Source organism: Sesamum indicum, linkage group LG10 (assembly GCF_000512975.1).
Source record: "Sesamum indicum cultivar Zhongzhi No. 13 linkage group LG10, S_indicum_v1.0, whole genome shotgun sequence".
NCBI lineage: Eukaryota > Viridiplantae > Streptophyta > Magnoliopsida > Lamiales > Pedaliaceae > Sesamum > Sesamum indicum.
The window spans coordinates 8807015-8828681 of record NC_026154.1 but is presented as its reverse complement, the minus strand read 5'-3'; the positions used below and the strand labels follow the sequence as shown (position 1 = coordinate 8828681).

General features: G+C 36.4%; 1 protein-coding gene across 1 annotated transcript; it reads right to left on the bottom strand.

Moving 5' to 3' along the window:
- On the bottom strand, positions 291-1182 carry LOC105172254. The gene is made up of 2 exons (XM_011093628.1): positions 1118-1182; positions 291-1038 (listed from the first exon to the last, which is right to left on the bottom strand). The coding sequence occupies exons 1-2, from the start codon at positions 1180-1182 to the stop codon at positions 291-293; spliced, it is 813 nt and encodes a 270-aa protein (XP_011091930.1).

The following is a 21667-nucleotide window of genomic DNA, read 5'->3' as shown; positions in this document are numbered from 1 at the left end:
ATCGGATCGGCATATTAGATATGCCGTGCAGAGGCATTTTTTCTGTTATGTTATCCCTAGTGGAAAAACTCAAATACCTCCAGGCTGATTTGGAGAAGGAAGAAATGTACACTGATGTGATTCTACAATCACTACCTCCCTCTTTTGATCAACTTATTACAAAGTACAACATGAATAGGCTATACAAAAGTCTTTATGAGTTGATTAATATGTCGATCTAGTATGAGCAACAATTGAAAAATCTGAGTCATTGCTACTTGTGGGAGAGGTTTCAACCTCTAAAGCGAAGGTCATTTCCTCTTCTCTTCCCCCTTCTTCTTGTCCTCCATTACTGCTTCTTCCATACGAACTGCTGATTCAATAAGAGTTTTAAAATTTGTAATTCTAATTGCAAGGCCTCTTTTGATCTCCGGTCGTAGCCCCTGTTCAAAATGGTAACAACGATCCTTCTGCGTCGTAATTGCTTCTAGTGCATACTTGGCTAGTGCCGCAAAACGGAGTTCATATTCTGCCACTGTCTGATCATCCCCTTGCACTAAATTTAGGAACTCCATCCTCTTCTTGTCTCGATACATCTTGGGTCTGTATTTATCATCAAATTCTTTCTGAAACTCAGCCCAAGTTATTTCTCTTGGCTCATATCCCCTTTTTACAGACCTCCACCAAATCAAGGCATTACCCACGAACAAAGAAACAATATACTTAAGTCGGTTCTCTGGAGTGCAATTTACCAAATTCATCACATCTTCAACTTTTTTCCACCATCTTTCAGCAATCTCTGGGTCTAGGGTACCTTCAAATTCTGTAGCCCCCATCTTCTTGATTCTTTCATAATTACGATCAATTGTAGGGACTGCTGGTGCTGGCACTGGAGTGGATGCGTGTGCCTGTGCAAGTAACTGCGCTTGGGCTTGTGCTTGGGCTTGAAAAGCCATTTGAAATATCTGTGCATACTCTGGTGGTAATCCTATCACTGGAGCACCACCGGGAGGAATAGGAGCATCAACACCAACACCTCTCGACCTACCTCCAGCCCACCTGCACTAGCAGGTGCCACTGAGCCCTCTACGGACTCCGCTGACTCTTCTCTACTAGCTACTAGGTCAGTACACGTTACCGGATGCGAGAAGAGGAAGAGGGATGTCTTAGTCTTCTACTGTTGATAGCAATTCGAGTGCTCATGTTACACTGCTAGGCGGGGGTAAAGGAAAGAGGAAGATAGTTTGCTAGTCAAGGATATTGAGTGATGTTTGCATTTATTGCCGAGAGAGGGGCCATTGGAAGAGAGAGTGTTCTAAGCTCCTCCCCAATGAAGGTAAAAGTCTCTAATTGAGTATTAATATAATCACGATTCTACTTTTGGTATTGGATACCAATAATTCATAATTTGCGAATGGTTTTAGGTGATGATGCGGAGTAGAAAAGGCAAAACAAAAAGGTCCTAAGGCTTAGCAATAGTAGGGCTGTTGCTGCAATTACTAGGGACTTAGTAGGCTTAGTGGTGATCATGTTAGGATAGCGTTATGTGACCTAGCATGATCAAAATATTGTCTTCATTATTATTGGACAATTTTGATTCATAATTTTGAACGATATATATATTTTTTTTACATTGAATGTGGTTCATGTCTGCTAGGTTGAACTTTAACTTTCACTATCTCAAAATTGGATTCTGTATACTCAAATATAGAGTAAAATGATAATCAAGAATGAAACTCACAGTCCTAGTAGGCGAATCTCTTCTAGTTGAGGAAGAGAAAGAGTGAGGAATTTAAAGGGTACTAGAAATAGGCGATTTGGATACATTATATTTTAAAACCTTTTCTAAGAAGGAGAAAGACCATAAACGCTCTTTTATGGGAAAAATATGCTTAGCAGTAGCACGTTGGATAAGAGTCAGTGTGATATCTGTAGGTCATGTAAATTACACAAGATCAATGTGGGGTTCAAAAGTCTTATTCTGTTTGATGAGGTTCAAAGAATTAGATTCAAGTGGTGAACCAAATTGATTGCCTTTCGATAGAATGTAGAGGATGTGTATTTAGTGGCAGTTCTTGTATATCAAAAAATGAGAATGTGATTCTCACTCAGTGAAGTTCTTTCTGAAGGGCACAGTTGACTGATCTCTGATCAGGAAGAAATCAAACTAAGTTGGACCTCTTTTGATCAATTTTTCATTGAAACAAGTTGGCTCTTATTGTATGATTAAACTCCTATCCTACAAATTACTTGAGTTAATGGGATATTCCCATACACGTCAAGGAAATAGTGGGAATAGGTTTTCATACAACTTCCTGGAAAGCATCATTCATAATCAAATATTATTTCTAACTAACCAAATTCCAGTCCTTGTTTTGTCCTTGGTATTGGATTATAATCCAATAGGACATAAGGAGTGATGTAGGACATCGTTTCAGAATCAACGGCCAGAGCCAAAGGATTTATCATGAAGTTCAGACTAAGTTTGAGATTTCATGCAACTGAACATTAGATTTGTCAAAGATCTTACTGGATATGATTTGAAAAAATGAGCCCAAGGTCAGTGGGAGTTAGGTTAAAATGTTTGGGAAACAATAGGACACAAATAAAATTGTTCACGAAATTTTCCATAAAAAGAAACTAGATTCTTATAAGGGATGAGTTGTTCAAGAATTTGTCGTGGAAAACTGATGAGAAAGCTCAAGTTGTTCGAGACTCAATCATGGATGACTGATGAGGAAGCTTAAGCTATTCAAGACTCAGTTGCGTTTAACTAATGAGAAGCTCAGATATCTTGGACATCACCTACGTCTTCGCCGTAGGCAGCACACAAGTGTTGGTTCGGTGTGTTGAAGCTAATGTTGTGAACAAGGTATATCGGGAATACAACGATGAGGCAGTAGATTGTTGTCAAGATTTACCTTTAATACCTGAATAATGATTAAATAGGTGTTCTTAACACACTATTTAGGGAGAGTTGATTCTGGAGGGCCTAAGCGATACTAGCTTCTAGATTCATGTGAATGATGGATAAATCCTCAAAGTGTATGCACGTTTGGATTTTAATGGTGAATGTGGTGGATTGGAATGATTTCAAGAGGGATACCACAATATTTCATCTTGAAATTTCATGTTTAGTGACTTTGGAAGTCATTTTCAAAAAGTGGTTTGAATCAAAAAATTGCATCCATTGGATGGATGTGGTGCCTAGCATGACAGAGCCGATTGTAGCCTTGGAGACAAACGACAAGGATAGGGCGAAAACCGTATGGGTCCAAGATCTCATTGCAAGATCCACGAAAATTCTTAGATAACAACCATCTGTAGGTAGCGATGGTGAAGGAAGTACACAGTTAGACAGTGTAGCTCCAGTAGAAAATAAAGTAAACCCACAAAATCTAGCCGATATTGTAGATTGCACAAAAGGTTCGGAGGAGCATTAGTAATTGGCTTAATGGTCAAGTAGGGATTGTTGCAATGGGTGACAAAAAGCCAACTAGATTTGTTGCTTTTCATTTGGCAATATTTATCAAAATAATATTGTAATTGATGAACATGGTAAGAATTCATCAAGTAGGTAGTGTATTTTATTGTACTTACCACTAATATAGAACGGGGTTTCAATGTCACAACAAAATGCCCTTAGACCGAATGGTTAAACCCATGGAGTTGGGTTGCCCATAGATTTGACCGTTACGAAACCAACTTCTAAAGATTGGTCTAAAATGTTCTAGATCGAAGACCTTGAGACATGGCATCCAGGGCCCTATTGAGACTTGCACTAAGTACATCAACCGTGTTTCATCGGCATGAGATGTAAGTCCTCTGTGCAGTTTTAGTGGGTTAGATGGCAAGGTTGTCGACGGACTAAACTGACTCGCTGGAATTGTCATATGGAAGTCTCTCAAACCTTAGTTGGTATAACTAGAATTCCCGATTCAATAGTACGAGATTCATCCTCAAACTTGAGGAATCATGGCAGCCACATACATGCAAATACTGTATCTTGGATATGGCGAGTGGTGGCAATGTCGTGAGGCATGGTTATGATGAGCCTTATCCAATAGTCAAGTATGTAAGGAGGATGGTGGATTCCAAAGAAAATATGTCCCTTATCAGCATATGACAGTCAGATCTTCTATGCACTCTGAAAAGGTTCAGACTCTCAAAGTCTTTGGCCAAAGCAATTGCATGATTAGAGAGAGGTTTCCTAGATCAGATTAGTAGAGTATATATATCTCGAGTATAAAGCATATTAGTCAAAGATGGGAACCGACTCCCAGTTTCATACCCTAGATTAAGGCTGAGAGACGGTTGACAGTAGGACCGTACTCGTATGGATTTAGAGCCTAAATGTTCATACTAACACTCTCCTAGTCTCTAGTGCCATGTTCCGTTGCTAGAGGTCATCCATGGTAATGTGCAATTTTTGTTATGGGATAATTGGGAATAATTAATTGAATATATTTAATTAATTATGTTGGTCACAAACCTAAATCAAGGTGATGGTGAACATAAAACATCACACACAAATCATTGTGGAAGTCATGGAATTAATTTTGGACAAAATAAATTAATTTAATTGGATTAAATTAATTCATGAAGAAAGATAAATGATTTGATCACGTATTTGGAATAATCCATAGGATGGATAGACCTAGAACATAATTGATCAGATTTATTAAATTTTGTGCTTATCTTTATAAATGAATTGGATTAATGCCTAAGCTAATTAATTTATGGATTGAATTCATTAATTAATCAGTAGATGAGTTTGTTTAATTAATGGATTGTATTTATTATTTAATGGCTATGGGCTTAAATTAATTAGTTGGACTAATTGATTATTTGGGCTTAATTAATAAATTATATTTATTAATTGAGTATATTTAGGCCTGTGTATATTTAATGGGATTAAATATTCACATGAATTTTTTATTGGGTATTTTATTTAATTGGACAAATTAAATGAAGCCCGGTCCAAATATTAGGTGTGTGGAAGTATAAAAGATTAAATCTTTTAAACACACCACATAATTATGTCAAAATGCTTTCTCTCTCAATATCAAGCTCTATCTCTCTCCTGTGCTGTAAAGCCCTGAAATTTTCGGCCTTTTCCCATGTAGTTGGGCTGTGCATTGGATGATAGCTATGAAATCAACTTCTGAGGGTTGGTCTGAAACGTTCCAAATCGAAGACCACGAGACTGGGCATCGAAAGTCCTATAGAGACTTGCACTAAGTATTGCATTCATTGGATGAGTGCCATGTTTCATCGGCGACAGACATGGGATGTCTATGCAATTTTAGTGAATTAGTTGACAAGATTGTTAACAGATTAAACTGACTCGCAGGAATTGTCATATGGAAGCCTTGGAGGCTTGGTCGGTGACTTGATTTCCCAACTCCTGATAGTACAGGATTAGTCTTTGGACTTGAGGAATCATGGCAGTCGTATGCATATGATGCCTATATCTTAGATCTGGCGAGAGATGACTGTATCTTCAATGTGGTCATTATAAGCTTTTCCAGTGTAGTTGGGTTATGTGTTAAGGATAGTGGATTTCAAGATAGAATCAGTTCCCTATCAATATATGATGGATATATCTCCTATGCGCTTTGAGATGGTTTAGACTCTCTAAGTCTATGACCAAAGCGATTGGTCAAATAGAAAATGGTTTCCTTTGTCGATCAATAGAGTAAATGCATGTCAAGTACTAATTATAGTTGTCTGGTCCAGGATGTGAACCGACGCCCATTCCATGCCCTAAACTAAGGCCGGGAGATGATCGACGGAAGGACCGTACCTGTTTGAAACTCGAGGGCTTAAATGTTCACTCCAACACTCACCTAGTATCTAGTGCCATGGACCGTTGCTAGACGGCCATCGATGGTGACGGGTGTTTCTGATTAATGGTTAATCGAAAATGATCAATTAAATTAGATTTAATTAATTATTTGTGTTGGACACGATGCCCAAATCTAGCTAAGGGTAAACCTAAAGAGTCACACACAAATCACTATGGAATTGATGGAATTAATTTGAAATTAATTCGAGAAGAAACAGATTAATTTAATTGGATTATATTAATTCAAGGAGAATATATAAATGATTGGATCATTTATTTAATAGTCCATTTCATGAATGCTCAAGAATTAATTAATTTTGGACTTAACACCTATATATTAATTGGATTAATTTATTTTGTTTGGCTTAATTAATTGATTGTATCAATTACTCAGAGTTTGGGCTTAGATTTATTTAATTGGATTAAATAAATCTTTAGACTTAGATGGGCTAAAAATAATTTAATTAATTATTTTTCAATGGACTTTAGTTGGGCTTAATTTAATTTGATTAAATCAAGTTCGGTCCATACTTGAAGTCCAAGCCCATTTGAGGGAGGTTGGAGCAAGTTAAGAAGGAGTTGAAACTTGTTAGTTATTGAATTTGTAATTCAATTGTATATAATATATAAACTTACACACATATCGTGTATAACCAACTACCTAAGCCATGAAAATTTGCTCTCTTTTCTCTCCAAAAAAATATTTCCCTTTTGTTTTATATTGAATTAGATTCAATTTAGAATAAAAAAGTTCCAAAAGCACTAATGAATAGTGTTAGTTTGGAGTAGTTTTTCTTCTTGTTCTTTGTTCTATCTAGCAATAGAAAAAGAACTATATTTTTTCCTTAGTGTGGTGTGAACAAATTAGAGGAGTTCTAATTTGGATCCTAAATTGAACGGGACAACGTAAACGGAACAACACATGTTGCTGGTCAACTATAAAAATAAAAGGTAAAGTTTCATTTTTGTTTTATCCTCTAGCCACTTGTCTAGCATGCTTATATTTTGATTATTATTATTTTGTCAAACACCAAAAGCCCGAGAATTTTAAAGGGAACACCGCTTTGATTCGTTTTAAATAATTTTTTATTTCACGCTTCCACCGCATTCTTGGGGTATACCGATTATTTCAGTAGTATTAGAGCCCGGTTCGGTGTTGTGGCTTTAGGATTAACATGTTATTATGTGTTTATGAACAACGTGTTTAATATGCTTTTGAAAAGCATGTTTAATGACTTTGAAACATGGTTATGTGATTAAAAAATATATATTAATTTTGATTTTAAATTAAGGATGTCTATGCATTTATTGAAAATTGAATTTTTTGTAAATGCATGGTTTTATTTCAATTCTTTAATTGTAGAAATTCAAAACAAAAAAATTAAAAAACGGAGAACTATAACCATTGCTGCCCTGTCGGCCGGTACTGGCTAACAGGGCGTGTGGCCCGGCATGCGGCGGTAGTAGCCTGCGTGCTGCCTGGCGCGCATGCCCGCCGGTTGGGTGGCAGCGCGTGCCCGCGTGGTGTGCAGGCAGGGGCACCTGCGCGTGCGCACGCGCGGCTGACATAGCCGACTATCTGCTGTTCTGAACGGTTATACCATTTTCTGCCCTTTTTTTCAGAAAATTAAATGTTTTTGAGTTCTGCAATGGAATGGAAGAAAGCTACACTATTGTTTTGAACGAAGGGAAGATACTCCTGTTTCCCTGTCTCACGAGTCGTGGGGGGCGGCAGTTGAGATATTCATTTGGTTGATGGGTCGGGTCTAGCGCTAAGTAGCATGATTCGCTTGAAGTCCTAGGGATCACGTGAAGAGGCGAGACAAAATAACTTCAGGATCTCATTGGATGAGAATGGTATAGGTTACCTCTCTTTAATCTCTTTTCCGTGTGAATCGTAAAAGTGGGGAATTAAGAGTTGCGTTTGTGGACTCCAAACCCACTAGAAAATGGTCTCCCAAAAACCCCACTTGGGAGTGGTGGGCTTTTTGAAGAAATAGTGGGATGGGTTAATGACTGAAGACCAAGTCTTAAACTTGATATATGATATTACAATTATCTACTAAATTTCTGTTGACATTTGATGTAAATGTCTAAAAGTCCACTCACCGCAATTCTTGAGACTAATAAATCTAACGAAACAAACTACAATGATTGTTTACCAAATTTGAGAATTGTCCTAGATTTTGGGAACCAGACCTATGATCCGGATAAGTCTCTTCCTTTAACCTTACCCGAAAGATCACATGCGAAGAACGTTCGATATTTGAGAAATGGCATGAGGGCAATATGAAGGTTTGCAATATCGTACTGGGGTGAATGACCAATGACATCCAGAAATAGTACGATAGACATACTGATGTCCAATTGATATGCTCCGCATAAGCCAGGTTTATGCAGTTCTGAACCGATATATTGGATATGCTGTCATAAAAGCATTTTCGGTGCCAAGATGATTGAAGGGTCTTCTGTACCAGGAGCATGGGGTTAAGATGCTATCCCTTGGGGAGAAGCTCAAGGACTTTAAGGATAATCTTGAAACAAAGACGTATAATGACGTGATCCTTCAGTCTCTTCCTCCCTCCTTTGACCCGTTTATCATGAACTATAACATGAATAAGCTTGACAAAGACCTTCATGTGTTAATAAACATTTTGGTCTAGTACGAGGCAATGATTGAAAAGTCTGCGCCGTCGGTATTGGTAAGGGAGGCTTCGACCTCAGAAGCGAAAGGCAAAGGGACCAGATGCTGGAGGAGGAAGAAGTGTAAGACAGAATCAGCTATTGCAAGCGCTCAAAGCGCTCTTGTTGCCCAGTTGGGCATCGGCAAAGGGAAGAGGAAGGTAGTTCGACAGTTATGGATTCCAAAAGATGTTTGCATTAATTGCCATGAAAAGAGGCAATAGAAGAGAGAGTGTCTATCCTCTATATTATAGTTTGTTATTGAGCCTTAACATGACTACTAATACATTCCTTGGGTATTAGATACCAGCTATAAAGCTCATATCTGCAATGGTTTGCAGGTGGTGAAAAGGAGTAGAAGGCTGAGACAAACGGTCCTGAAACTTAGCAATGACAGGGCTGTTGTTATTGTGGTAAAAGGACTAAATAATCTCAGCTATTAGTGATCATGTTAGGATAAAGTTGATAGGATATAATTATGTAACTTAGACTGATCAAGTTATGTTTTTCCATTGTTGGACAATTAGGATTACATGATTTGATGAATGAAGGTTATTTTATTTGACAAAGAATGGTAATTCTTGTCTGATAGGTTGTTTACATAGTTATTTCAATACTATCTCATAATTGGATTATGAATACTCAAAACAAAGGGTAAAATGTATAATCAAGATGAACTCATAGATCTGGCGTGTGAAGGTAGATCACATTTCGCTAGTTAGGATAAAGAAGTTGGTGAATTAAACGAGTCTAGGAATAGACAAGTTGAGTTTACAAGCTTGCAAGTCCTTTTGAGCAAGACGAGGACCGAGAAGCACTTCGTAGGACAAAGTGTGCATGAAAATGGTCTATTGGATTGGATCCAATTAGATATCTATGAGTCATTGAATACACAGAGCCAGAAAGGGGTTTAGAAGTTTAAGGACTTTTGGAAAGTTTGGAGAATTAGACTTGAAGTGGAGAACCAAACTGGTTGCAAAATTAAATTCTTCGGTTGGATTGAGGTAGTGTGTATTTAGTGGGAGTTCTTGAAATATCTGACGAGAATGGAATTTTCACTCAGTGGAGCTCTTCATTAGAGTGCCACAATTGAACGGTGTCTCTAATAAGGGAGAGAACGAACTTTGTTGGACTTGGTTCGATTGTTCTTTCACTGAACTACCTTGGAACATGCGGCATGGCAGGCCTATTTCCATAATGTAATTTAGTACATGGGATGGTCCTGTATACATTAAGGGACAAGTGGGAGGCAAACTAGGTTTGTACAGGTTTATTTGTTATCCTAAGAAAAATTGGATTTTATTGGATAAAGAACAGGCACTGGAAGAGGAACTGTCCTAAATTCATTGCCTCTATCCTAGGTATGTTTGTTGTTAAAATTAATATGGTGACTAATTCTGCTTCTTGGGTATTAGATACTGGCTGTGGTGCTCACATTTGTAATGATTTATAGGTGATGGCAAGAAAAAAAAGACTAAGAACAAGCTAGACTTGGGTCTTGCAAATGGCAAGACGGTTGCTACTGAAGCAGTGGGATTAGTCCACTTAGTAGTTAGTGATCATGTTAGGATTGATTTGAAGGAATGTTATTATGTACCTAGCATGATTAAAGACATGATTTCTATTCTTATTTTGGACAAAGAAGGTTATTAGTTTTCAATTATTCAGAACTATTTTTATCTATTGAAGAATGGTTCTTCACACTTACTGGATAAACAAATAAATGGCCTCTAGAAATAGATTATTCAAAAGGTCTAGAAATAGATTATTTGGATAACCTGCTAGCTTGCAAGTCTTCTTTGAAAGGAAAAATGACCAAGAAGTCCTTTATAGGACAAAGTAGGATTGCCAGTGATTTATTGAATTTGATCCATTCAGATGTCTACGGGCCATTTAACACTCAAGCTAGAGCTGGGTTCACGTAGTTCATAATCTTTACTGATTATCACTCATGGTATGTTATTTTACTTGATGAAGTGCAAATCTGACGCTTTTGAAAGGTTCAAAGAATTCAGACTTGAAATAGAGAATCTAATTGGCCACAAGATCAAAACCCTTCGATCAGATCGTGGTGGTGAGTATTTGAGTGGAGAGTTCTTGAACTATTTAAAAGAGAATGGAATTCTCTCTCACTGGACTCCTCCTGGAACGCCACAATTGAACGACATTTCTAAAAGGAGAAATTGAATCCTGTTGGACATGGTTCGATCTATGATGAGTTTCATTGAGTTGCCACTATCATTTTGGGGTTACACTCTTGAGACGATGACCAAGTTATTGAACATGGCACCATCTAAGACTTTGGCCAAGACACCATATGAGATAATGCATGGGAAGCCTGCTTCTTATAAACACCTTACGGTATGGGGAAGTCCCATGTACGTCAAGAGATTAGTGGTAGACAAAATTGGATTCAAGATCTAGTTTGTGTAGGTTAATTGGATATCCAAAGAAAACTGTGGGATATTATTTTTATGATCCCTCAGAACAAAAGGTGTTTGTTTCGAGAAATTTGTGTTCTTGGAAAAGGGTTTTCCACCGGATACCCAACGTGAGGAGCTGTTTGAGGAGTTAAGTGAAGCAACGCCTCAAGCAGGAGTAGCATCATCTTCCGTTCCTGTGGTTCCCAGTGAAAATACTCCAATTCTTTGGAGGTCGACCAGAGTATCTTTGCCACCTGAGAGATACGGTTTACTAGTGATCGATCAGTCGAATAATTATCTAAATACAAACGAAGAAGCAATGTCTGACATTGATCTAGGAAAGTGGCTTGAGGCCATGAGACCCGAGATGGACTCTTCAATTTCCAACAAGATATGCACCTTGGTAAACCAATCCAAAGGCTTCAAACCCATTGGGTGTAAATGTATTTACAATCGAAAGCTTGGAGCCGATGGAGGTGACTACCTTCAAGGCCAGGCTAGTGGCAATGGGTTATACTTAAAGACCCAGTGTGGACATTGAGGAAACTTATTCTCCTGTAGCAATGACCAAGTCCATTCAAATTCTTTTGCAATATTTGCATATTATGACTATGACATATGGCAGATGGATGTGAAAAACAACATTTCTTAACAGTTTCATAGAGGAAGAGATCTATATGGATCAACAGGTGGGTTTCGTATCTATAGGAGAAGAGCATAAGGTTTGCCATCTCCATATGTCTATTTGTGGATTGAAACATGCTTCTCGAAGTTGGAATATTTGTTTTGACAAAGTCCTAAGGAGTTATGATTTTGTCAAAAATGAGTTTGACCCTTGTATATACAAGAAGGTGAAAGAATTGGTATGGCCCAGGAACGCAGTGGAAGCGTGAAATAAAAAAAAATATTTAAAACGAATCAAAAGGGTGTTCCCTTTGAAATTCCTGGACGTTCGATGTTTGTCAAAAATATAATAATAAACAAATAAACATGCTCGACAAGTGACTAGATGATTAAATAAAAACCATAGAAACAAAATATGGAACTTTACCTTTTTGTTTCTATAGTTGAACAGCAACGTGCATTATTCCCTTTACGCTCTTCTATTCACTTTAAGATCCAGATTAGAACCCCTCTAATTTGTCCACACCATACTAAGAAAGAGATATAGTTCTTTTTCTATTGCTATATAGAACAAAGAACAAGAAGAAAAAACAACTCTAAACTAACACTATTGATTAGTGCTTTTTTGAATGTGTTATGTTCTAAATTGAATCCAATTCAATATAAAACAAAAAGGAGAACATTTTTTAGAGAAAAGAAAGCAAATTTTCGTGGCTTAGGTTGTTGATTATACTTGATATGTATATAGTTTTGTATATTACATACAATTAAATTCAAAATTCAATAACTATCAAGTTTGCCTCCAAGGCAACCTATACACACACATGCATATAACCTTCAACCATGATAAAATAACAACTACATTATCTTCATCATGGTGAGGATTTTCAACTCCTTAACTTGCTCCAACCTCCCTCAAATGGGCTTGGACTTCAACTATGGACCGGGCTTGATTTAATCAAATTAAATTAAGCCCAATCAAAGTTCATTGGACAATAATTAATTAACTATTTTTAGCCCAACTAAGTCCAAAGATTTATTTAATTCAATTAAATAAATGTAAGCCCAAACTCTAATTAATTGATCCAACCAATTAATTAAGTCAAAACTAAATAATTTAATCCAATTAATTTACATATGTTAAGCCCAAAATTAATTAATCCAATTAATTAATTCTTGAGCCATCCATCAAATGAATTATTAAATAAATGATACAATCATTTATATATTCTCCTTGAATTAATTTAATCAATTAAATTAATTCATTTTTTCTCGAATTAATTCTAAATTAATTCTACTAATTTCATAGTGATTTGTGCGTGACTCTTTAGTATCATCCTCAGCTAGACTTGGGCATTGTTTCCAACACAAATAATTAATTAAATTTAATTAATTATTTATAATTAATCGTTAATCAGAAATGCCCGTCACCATGGTTGGTCGTCTAACAACGGTATATGGTACTAGAGACTAGATAAATGTTGGCGTGAACATTTAGGCTCTCAACTTCCATACCAGTTCTATCCTTCCGCCTTCCATCTCCTAGCTTTAGTCCAGGGTATGGAATTGGGCGCCGGTTCCCATCCTGGACCAGGAAATGATGCTGAGTACTTGAGATGCATTTATTCTATTGATCGACAAAGGAAATCATTTCCTATTCGACCAATTGCTATAGCCATAGACTTAGAGAGTATAAACTATCTCGGAGCGCATAGGAGATATATCCATCATATATTGATAGGGGACGGGTTCTATCTTGAAATCCACCATCCTCAGTACATAATCCGGCTACATTGGAAAAGGCTTATAATGACCACATCGAAGACAATCATCTCTCGTCGGATCCAAGATATAGCCATCATATGCATGCGACTGTCATGATTCCTCAAGTCCAAGGACTGATCCTACACTATCGGAGCTAGGAATTAAAGTCATATCGACCAAGCCCCCAAGGCTTCCATATGACGATTTCCCCGAGTCAGTTCAATCAGTTAACAACCTTGTAAACTAATCCACTAAAACTGCATAGATATCCCATGTTTGTCGCTGATGAAACGACACTCATTTAATGTGTGCAATACATCATGCAAGTCTCTATAGGACTCTCGATGTCCAGTCTCGAGGTCCTCGACTTGGAATGTTTCAGACCAACCCTTAGAAGTTGGTTCCACAGCTGCCATCCAATGCGCAATCGAACTACATGGATTATTCAATTGGTCTGTGGGCATTTATTGTGATGTTAAAACCCCCGTTCAAGTAAATAGTAAGCACATCAAACATATGGTGCTATAGATGAATGTTTGCTACATTTATTAAGAGAATATCACATTCATAATGATTGCTAAATGGTTCGAAAAAAAAATGCCAATCCAATTGACTTTCTGGTCACCATTTCTAACGATCTTCCACTTGACCTAAAGCCAATTTCCCATACCCCTCAGACATATCTGAGTGTGCAATCTGCGATACCTGCTCGGTTTCATGGATCTACCATATTTTCTGCCGAAATGACGTGGTGCAACTGCACGTCACCTCTTCCTACCATCGTTCCAAATTGATGGTGGTGTCTAAGAATATTCCTTTCATTTTTGATGAGATCTCAGCCTTTTTGCTTGTGCAATTGCCTAGTTGTTATCCTCTAGGTAACTACTTGCTTGGCCGTGCTAGGTTCCACATTCAACCGTTGAATGTGGATTTTCATCCAAAACACTTCCTGAGCAACTTTTAAAGTCACTATACATTTGACTTCTATGGTGAAAACCATTCTGGCATCCTTCTTGAGGCCATTCCAAACCACCACATCACCATAAGTCTGAATGCACATTCAAATTGAGACTAGTCACCATTCACATATAACTGGAAGCTAGTATCGCCCTAGCCTTCCAGAATCAACTCTCCATTGACTTGCATCAAGGGAGCTTCTTTAATCCTTATTCAGGTACTGAAGAGTAATCTTGACTGCTGTGCAGTGCCTTCTCGATACACTCTCGATATCTATTGTTGTGCTCAAAGCACACACAACATTCGGCCTAGTGCATCGGACCACATACTCATGTTGTCAATTAGAAAAGACATAGGGGATGTCAAACATCTTCCTATGATAAGGAAAGGAATCCAATTCTTTCATGGAGAATTGCGTGAATAATGTTTGTGCTTCAGTGTTTCCCAATATTTTCATATCATTCAAAATAAGTAAGACGTTCACACCTAAAACGCTAGGAACACAACTAAGCTCCCACTAACCTTCTAACTCATTCTTGACCTCAGTCATACCCTGTATGACTTTGTCTAAACAAATACTCCAGATACAAGAAGTTCCAAACCTAGTTTGTGCTCCATGTTGAATCTCATGGCTCCAAGCCATTCATCCAACTTGATGTCCGACATCTCTTCTCCTTAATGTCTTTTGATCATAATCTAATTGACTGGTCAGACTCAGAAACCTGTACCTATTAGGTAACTAAGGTGTTCTAGTCATCTCAGGAGGATGGAATATACTGAGTTAGTGGAATAATTCGATTACCAATGTTGTTTGCTACATTTAACTGAGTTGTCTCTCCACTTGATTCCTCAAGGAGCTACTCCTCATGTCAGTTATCCAATAAAATCCAATTTCGCTTAGGATAATAAATAAACCTATAAAAACCTAGTTTGCCTCCCACTAGTCCCTTAATATATATAGGACCATCCCATATACTAAGTACGTTGTGAAAACAGGCCTGCCATGCCACATGGGCCAAGGTAGTTCTGTGAAAGAACAATCAAACCAAGTCCAACAAGGTTCGATCTATCCCTTATCAGAGATACCATTCAATTGTGGCACTCTAAGGAAGAACTCCACTGAGTGAGAATTCCATTCTCGTCAGATATTTCAAGAACTCCAACTAAATAGACACTACCTCAACCCAATCGAAGGATATAATTTTGCAACCATTTTGGTTCTCCACTTCAAGTCTAATTCTCTGTACCTTCCAAAGGTCCTTACACTTGTGAACCCCTTCTAGCTTTGTGTATTCAATGACTCATAGATATCTAATTGGATCCAATCCAACAGACCATCGGCAAACACACTTTGTTCTACAAAGTGCTTCTCGGTCCTCATCTTGCTCAAGAAGGACTTACATGTTTGTAGACTCAACTCTTGTATTTCTAAACTCGTTGCATTCACCAACTTCTTTATCCTAACTATAGAAATGTGACCTAGCTTCGCATGCTCGATATATGAGTTTATCTTGATTATCTATTTTACCATTTGTTTTTGAGCATTCATAATCCAATTATGAGATAGTGTTGAAATAATTACTTAAACAACCTAGCAGACGAGAAACATTCTTGTCAAATGAATTAACCATCATTGATCAAAATCATGTAATTCAATTTGTACAACAATGGAAAAATATAATTTGATCATGCTAGGTTACATAATTATGTCCTATCAACTTTATCCTAACATGATCACTAATAGCTAAGGCTATCTAGTCCTTTAACCAAAGTAGCAACAACCCTACCATTGCTAAGTTTTAGGAACGTTTGTCTCAGCCTTCTACTCCTTTTCACCACTAGCAAACCATTTGCAGATAAGAGCTTTACAGCTGATATCCAATACCCAATAAGTGTAGTAGTAGTCATGTTAAGGCTCAATGACAATTTATACCTTGATTATAGAGGATGGACACTCTCTCTTCTATTGCCCCTTTTTATGAAAATTGATGCAAACATCTTTTGGAATTCATGACTGTCGAACCGCCTTCCTCTTCCATTTTCCCATGCCCAACTGGGCAACAGGAGCACTCTGAGTGCTTGCAATAGCTGATTCTGTCACACCCTTCTTCGTCCTCCAACGTCCGGTCCTTTTGCTTTTCGCTTCTGAGGTCAAAGCCTCCTTACCAATACCGATGGCACAGACTTTTTAATCGTTGCCTCGTACTAGACGAACATGTTTATCAACTCATGAAGGTCTTTATCAAGCCCATTAATGTTATAGTTCATGATAAACGGGTCAAAGGAGGAAGGAAGAGACTTAAGGATCACGTCAATGTACATTTTTGTTTCAAGATTAGCCTTAAGGTCCTTGAGCTTCTCCACAAGGGATAGCATCTTAACCCCATGCTCCTGTACAGAAGACCCTTCAGTCATCTTGGCACCAAAAATGCTTTTATCACAATATATCCAATATATCATTGGTAATTTACCCCAGTACGATACTACGAACCTTCCAGTTGTCCTCATGCCACTACTCGAACATCAAACGTTCTTCGCATGTGGAATGTAGCACCCCCTACTCGCTATATCTAATTATCACTATTTCATCCTTTCTTTAATTAGAACTTATTCTATAAGTAATTTCCTTTCAATCCGTAGAATAAATTTTAATTTATCAATGTAATATATGTCACAAAAGTTAATAGATACCACCAAAAGTTTATATTTACCCTCACTAGATGTCCTCATATACATAACCTCAAGGAAAGTAGTACCACAATGTTAAACACAACCTCGATAAAAGACTAGAATGTTTAATAACCCAACAGCCAAAAACTTCAACTTTAGATGTCCTGGCTGACCCACCTAATAAAAACGACGGCACAGCTCAAAGTCCAATGTGACTAGTCAATGAGATCTATTTTCTGAAAAGTACCTGACAATGAATGAGTTGCCTACTCAATAAGTATAGCTAATCAGTCTATATATACAGACAACAATTCACGTAAAAGCAGTCACATCGACTAACAGTCATTCGTCATATAGTGACATCAGATATAAGGAATAATACATACCCACAATTGTAAATCAACCCACGACATAATTTTGATGTTATCATTTATTAACTACAGACCCTACTTACTCTGGTTCGAGTACATCAGTCAATTGTTTTCCGGCCATCATCATCTTAGTCAACGTCATATCATATACAACACAGGATACTTGTTGTATGTGATATCCCCACACTCTCTACCCTAGTGTGTAGGAATATCAGCACAGGACATCACAACAAGTATGGTATCCCCACACCACCCCAATGTGTAGCTAACAACATAGGATATTCCCCGCTGCCCCAAATACCCCGATACCCTACGCTCCATGGTACTTCGCTTAATTCATATATTTTTCATATCACATCATCATCAATCACATTATCATAAACCATTGACTGTGTTCCCAACTAGGTAAGCATAATCTTTTATTTCAAGTTACAACGGCAATATCACTACTTCATCATTATATTCTCCATAATAACTACTTACTCATAAATAACTTCTCAATTCGATTTTATGCAACAATCAATTATTTGATCACATAATCATACCACTCTCACATCCATTCATTACAAACACATATGACACATAGAAGCAATTCCACCAATATTAAGGTAATCCAACAAATAGTCCACAACTAAATATATAAACAACCAATATATAAAATTCACACACACACACACATATATATATATATAAAATCAAGTTCATGATCACATCTAAGAAACCAATATATATATAATATACACAATACTATACATATAGCTATAAATATATTAGCTATACTTATCTTAAATCCCAAAATGCTTCGATTTTACGAGGGACTGCTCAACCCTCTACTTTATCGTCACATCCTATAATAGAATATTATACGTATAATCAATATATATATATAATATCATAACTCTAAATAAAATATTATATAATATTCGTACATTTTCCACCAATCTTTTAATATTCTATTTATATTAAAGTCCAAACCCCTGTTCCATTTTATTTTAGATAACTACACTTTCTAAGCTTCTCAAACATATATTTAATTTATCAACTAATTCATAAGAATTCATTTAATCAAACACCTTATATATTTATAACTATCGTTTTAATAACATCCGTAAATTATATTACCATTGAAACCTCATTTTTCCTCCTTTATAACATAATACTTCTTAAATATAATTTTTGAAACATTTCTATGAATTTTCTACCAATTTATCATTACTATATAATTTAATTAAACAACAATACATAGAATTACATATTTGGTTAATCATTTCGATGGAATTGTATAATTTAACTATAATAATAATTAAATCTAACAAATCTAATAATTTAATTAACCAACTATATCATTTTTATACCATATGCGATATTTAATTCGACACTAATTTAAATAGCGAAAATCATAAAATACTCCGATTAAATAGTACACCGCTCAATATAAATTATATTTAATAAAAAAACTAATTAAATAATATTAATAACTTAATTAATCAATAATTTTAAATTAATGAATTCATACCTATTTCGAAACCCGCAGTTGAAAGATGCCTATATCCTCTGAAGTAAAGTGGCTGTGTGTGGGTTTGTGTAAAATGTGTGTGTGTTTTAAAATGAGAATGAGTGAAAAGAGAGGCCCCACCGCCTCACTTCGAAACTCTCTCTCTCTCCTCATTCATTGTATATATATATATTATTTCTATATATAAAATATTATTTATATTTTATATATTTAATTAAACTTTTCTCAAAATACCAATCACGTCCTTTTTAATTTTCTTAATTAATATAATTTGCTTTCAAATATTATAACGAACTCCAATTTAATTCGTTCAAGTTTTATTATATCTCAAATTCAATCTATAATTTATCTACTAATTAAATTTAAATTTTTAATAATTACCAATTAGTCTCCCGGTTATGTGCAAAATTCTACGGACATCACATGGACCCTTCCAACAAAGCCTAAGGAAGAGAACTATCCAGAATATAGATCTAGTTCTCAAAATCTAGGACAATCCTAAGATTTTACAGGCAATCATTATAGTTTGTTCCATTAAATTTATTAGTCTCAAGAATCGCAGTAAGTGAATTCTTAGACATTTACATCAAATGTAAATAGAAATTTATTAGATTATTGTAATATTACATATCAAGTTTACGACTTGGTCTTCAGTCATTACCCCGTCCCACTATTTCTTCAAAAGGTCCACCGCTCTCAAATGGAATTTTTGGGAAACCATTTTTCCCTGGGCTTGGAGTCCACAAACGCAATTCTCCATGACCCGCTTTTACGATTCACACGAAAAAATAATTTATGGGAGGTAACCTAAACCATTCTCATCCAATGAGATCCCCAAGTTATTTTGTCTCGCCTCTTCACTTAATCCCGAGAACACAAGCGAATCACGCTACTTAGCATTAGGCTCGACCCATCAACCAAACGAATATCTCAACTACCGCCCTCCACGACTCGTGAGACAGGAAAACATGAGTTGACGAATGGGATGATAAACGTGCCACGACTCATGAGATGACGAATGGGTGAAAGTAGCATCCACACCACTTTGTTGATGATGGAAGGTTTGGATTTAATCAAACCATTTGAATTTTAATCCATTATGGGCCTAATATTTAACTTGAACAATCCAAGTGAGAGTTAAGTTTGTTGTAACCGAGACCTCAATATTATAAGATTTTGCATGCAGACAGATGCATTCCCAAATACATCATACTCCAAATATTAAAACATACACCACATTCAAAAACAAGCCTACCATGCCCCTGTTGGATGATCACAAGCCCAATCCTAAGTGACCCACTGAGCCCCCAATGAGTCTATGGTCAATCTAGGGTGTGGTCCTAACTATTACAAAATAGTAACCCATTATCATTCTAATGAGCCTCCTCTTTGTTCATCTTCCATCATGAGCTCCGTCCAACAGGCCTATGCCTTCCTCTCCTTGGAAGCTTACATTTATTCAAATTAAATAAAATCTCACTTTCCTAACTACACTCATTACAACTGAAATTGAAAACTCAATCAAAAGTTGGAGAGAGTACAAAAGGAGGGAGAAAGCATGCCTTATTATTTGAAGGTTAAAAATGAAAGAAGGAATTAAAATAAAGAGGCACGCAGGCCTCACCCAACATAATATTAAACCATGCATCCAACCAATGGCCTTTGTGATCATCCCCATTGTTTATCCTATAAACAATAACTAACACATTTATATCAAATAAAAATATGTTAAACAACTAAATACAATCCATGTACTTAATAATATATATCCAATATCTAATACTAAAAACATAATTAAATGTAGAAAATAACATACTAATAATACAAATAAAAAATAGATATCAACCATACATGCAATATACAATTTTTTTCGTTTGTTTTTAATCCATTTCCAAATTAATTTAAGGCACAATTTAATTTTAGAAAAATTGAATTTAACTAAAATCTAAATTAGCCAAAATTAACAATTTCAAAAAAATTGCAAAAATCAGGAATATCCAATTTTTCAGAAAAAAAGGGACAAAACGGCCCAGCCATTCGGACAGTAGATGGCCAGCTGCTGCCGACCGCGCTTGCAGGCACCCCTGCCTGCATGCCGAGCGTGCCCACGCGCTGCCGGCACACACGCTAGCGGGTGTGCGGCCTGGCCAGCAGGGCAACAATGGCTACAGTTCTCCATTTTTCAATTTTTATTTAATTTTTGCAATTAAAAATTGAAATAAAACCACGCATTTATAGAAAATCCAATTTTCAAAAAATGCATTGATATCCATAATTTAAAAGCAAAATTAATACATATTTTCTAAACACATAGCCATGCTTCAAAGCCATTAAACATGCTTTCCAAAAGCATATTAAACACGTTGTTCATGCTCAACACATAATAACATGTTAATCCTAAAGCCACAACGCCGAACCGGACTCTGATACCACTGAAAGACTCGGTATGGCCCGGGAACGCGGCGGAAGCATAAAATAAAAAAATTATTTAAAACAAATCAAAGGGGTGTTGCTTTGAAATTCTTGGGCATTTGGTGTTTGTCAAATGCTTAATAATAAACAAACAAACATGCTAGACAAGTGGCTAGAGGATTAAACAAAAAGCCTAGAAACAAAACATGAAACTTTAACTTTTTGTTTCTATAGTTGAATAGAAACGTGCATTGTTCCCTTTACGTTCGCCCGTTCACTTTAGTATCCAAATTAGAATCCTTCTAATTTGTCCACACCACACTAAGAAAGAGATATAGTTCTTTTTCTATTGCTATATAGAACAAAGAACAAGAAGAAAAAATAATTCCAAACTAACACTATTGATTAGTGCTTTGGGGAA

Bases quoted from the DNA above. Each gene is read 5' to 3' on its own strand.
- LOC105172254 (XM_011093628.1), bottom strand. From the start codon at position 1,182: ATGAGCACTCGAATTGCTATCAACAGTAGAAGACTAAGACATCCCTCT. The intron at 1,039-1,117 runs GTAACGTGTACT...CTGCTAGTGCAG, and splicing joins TCTTCCTCTTCTCGCATCCG to GTGGGCTGGAGGTAGGTCGA.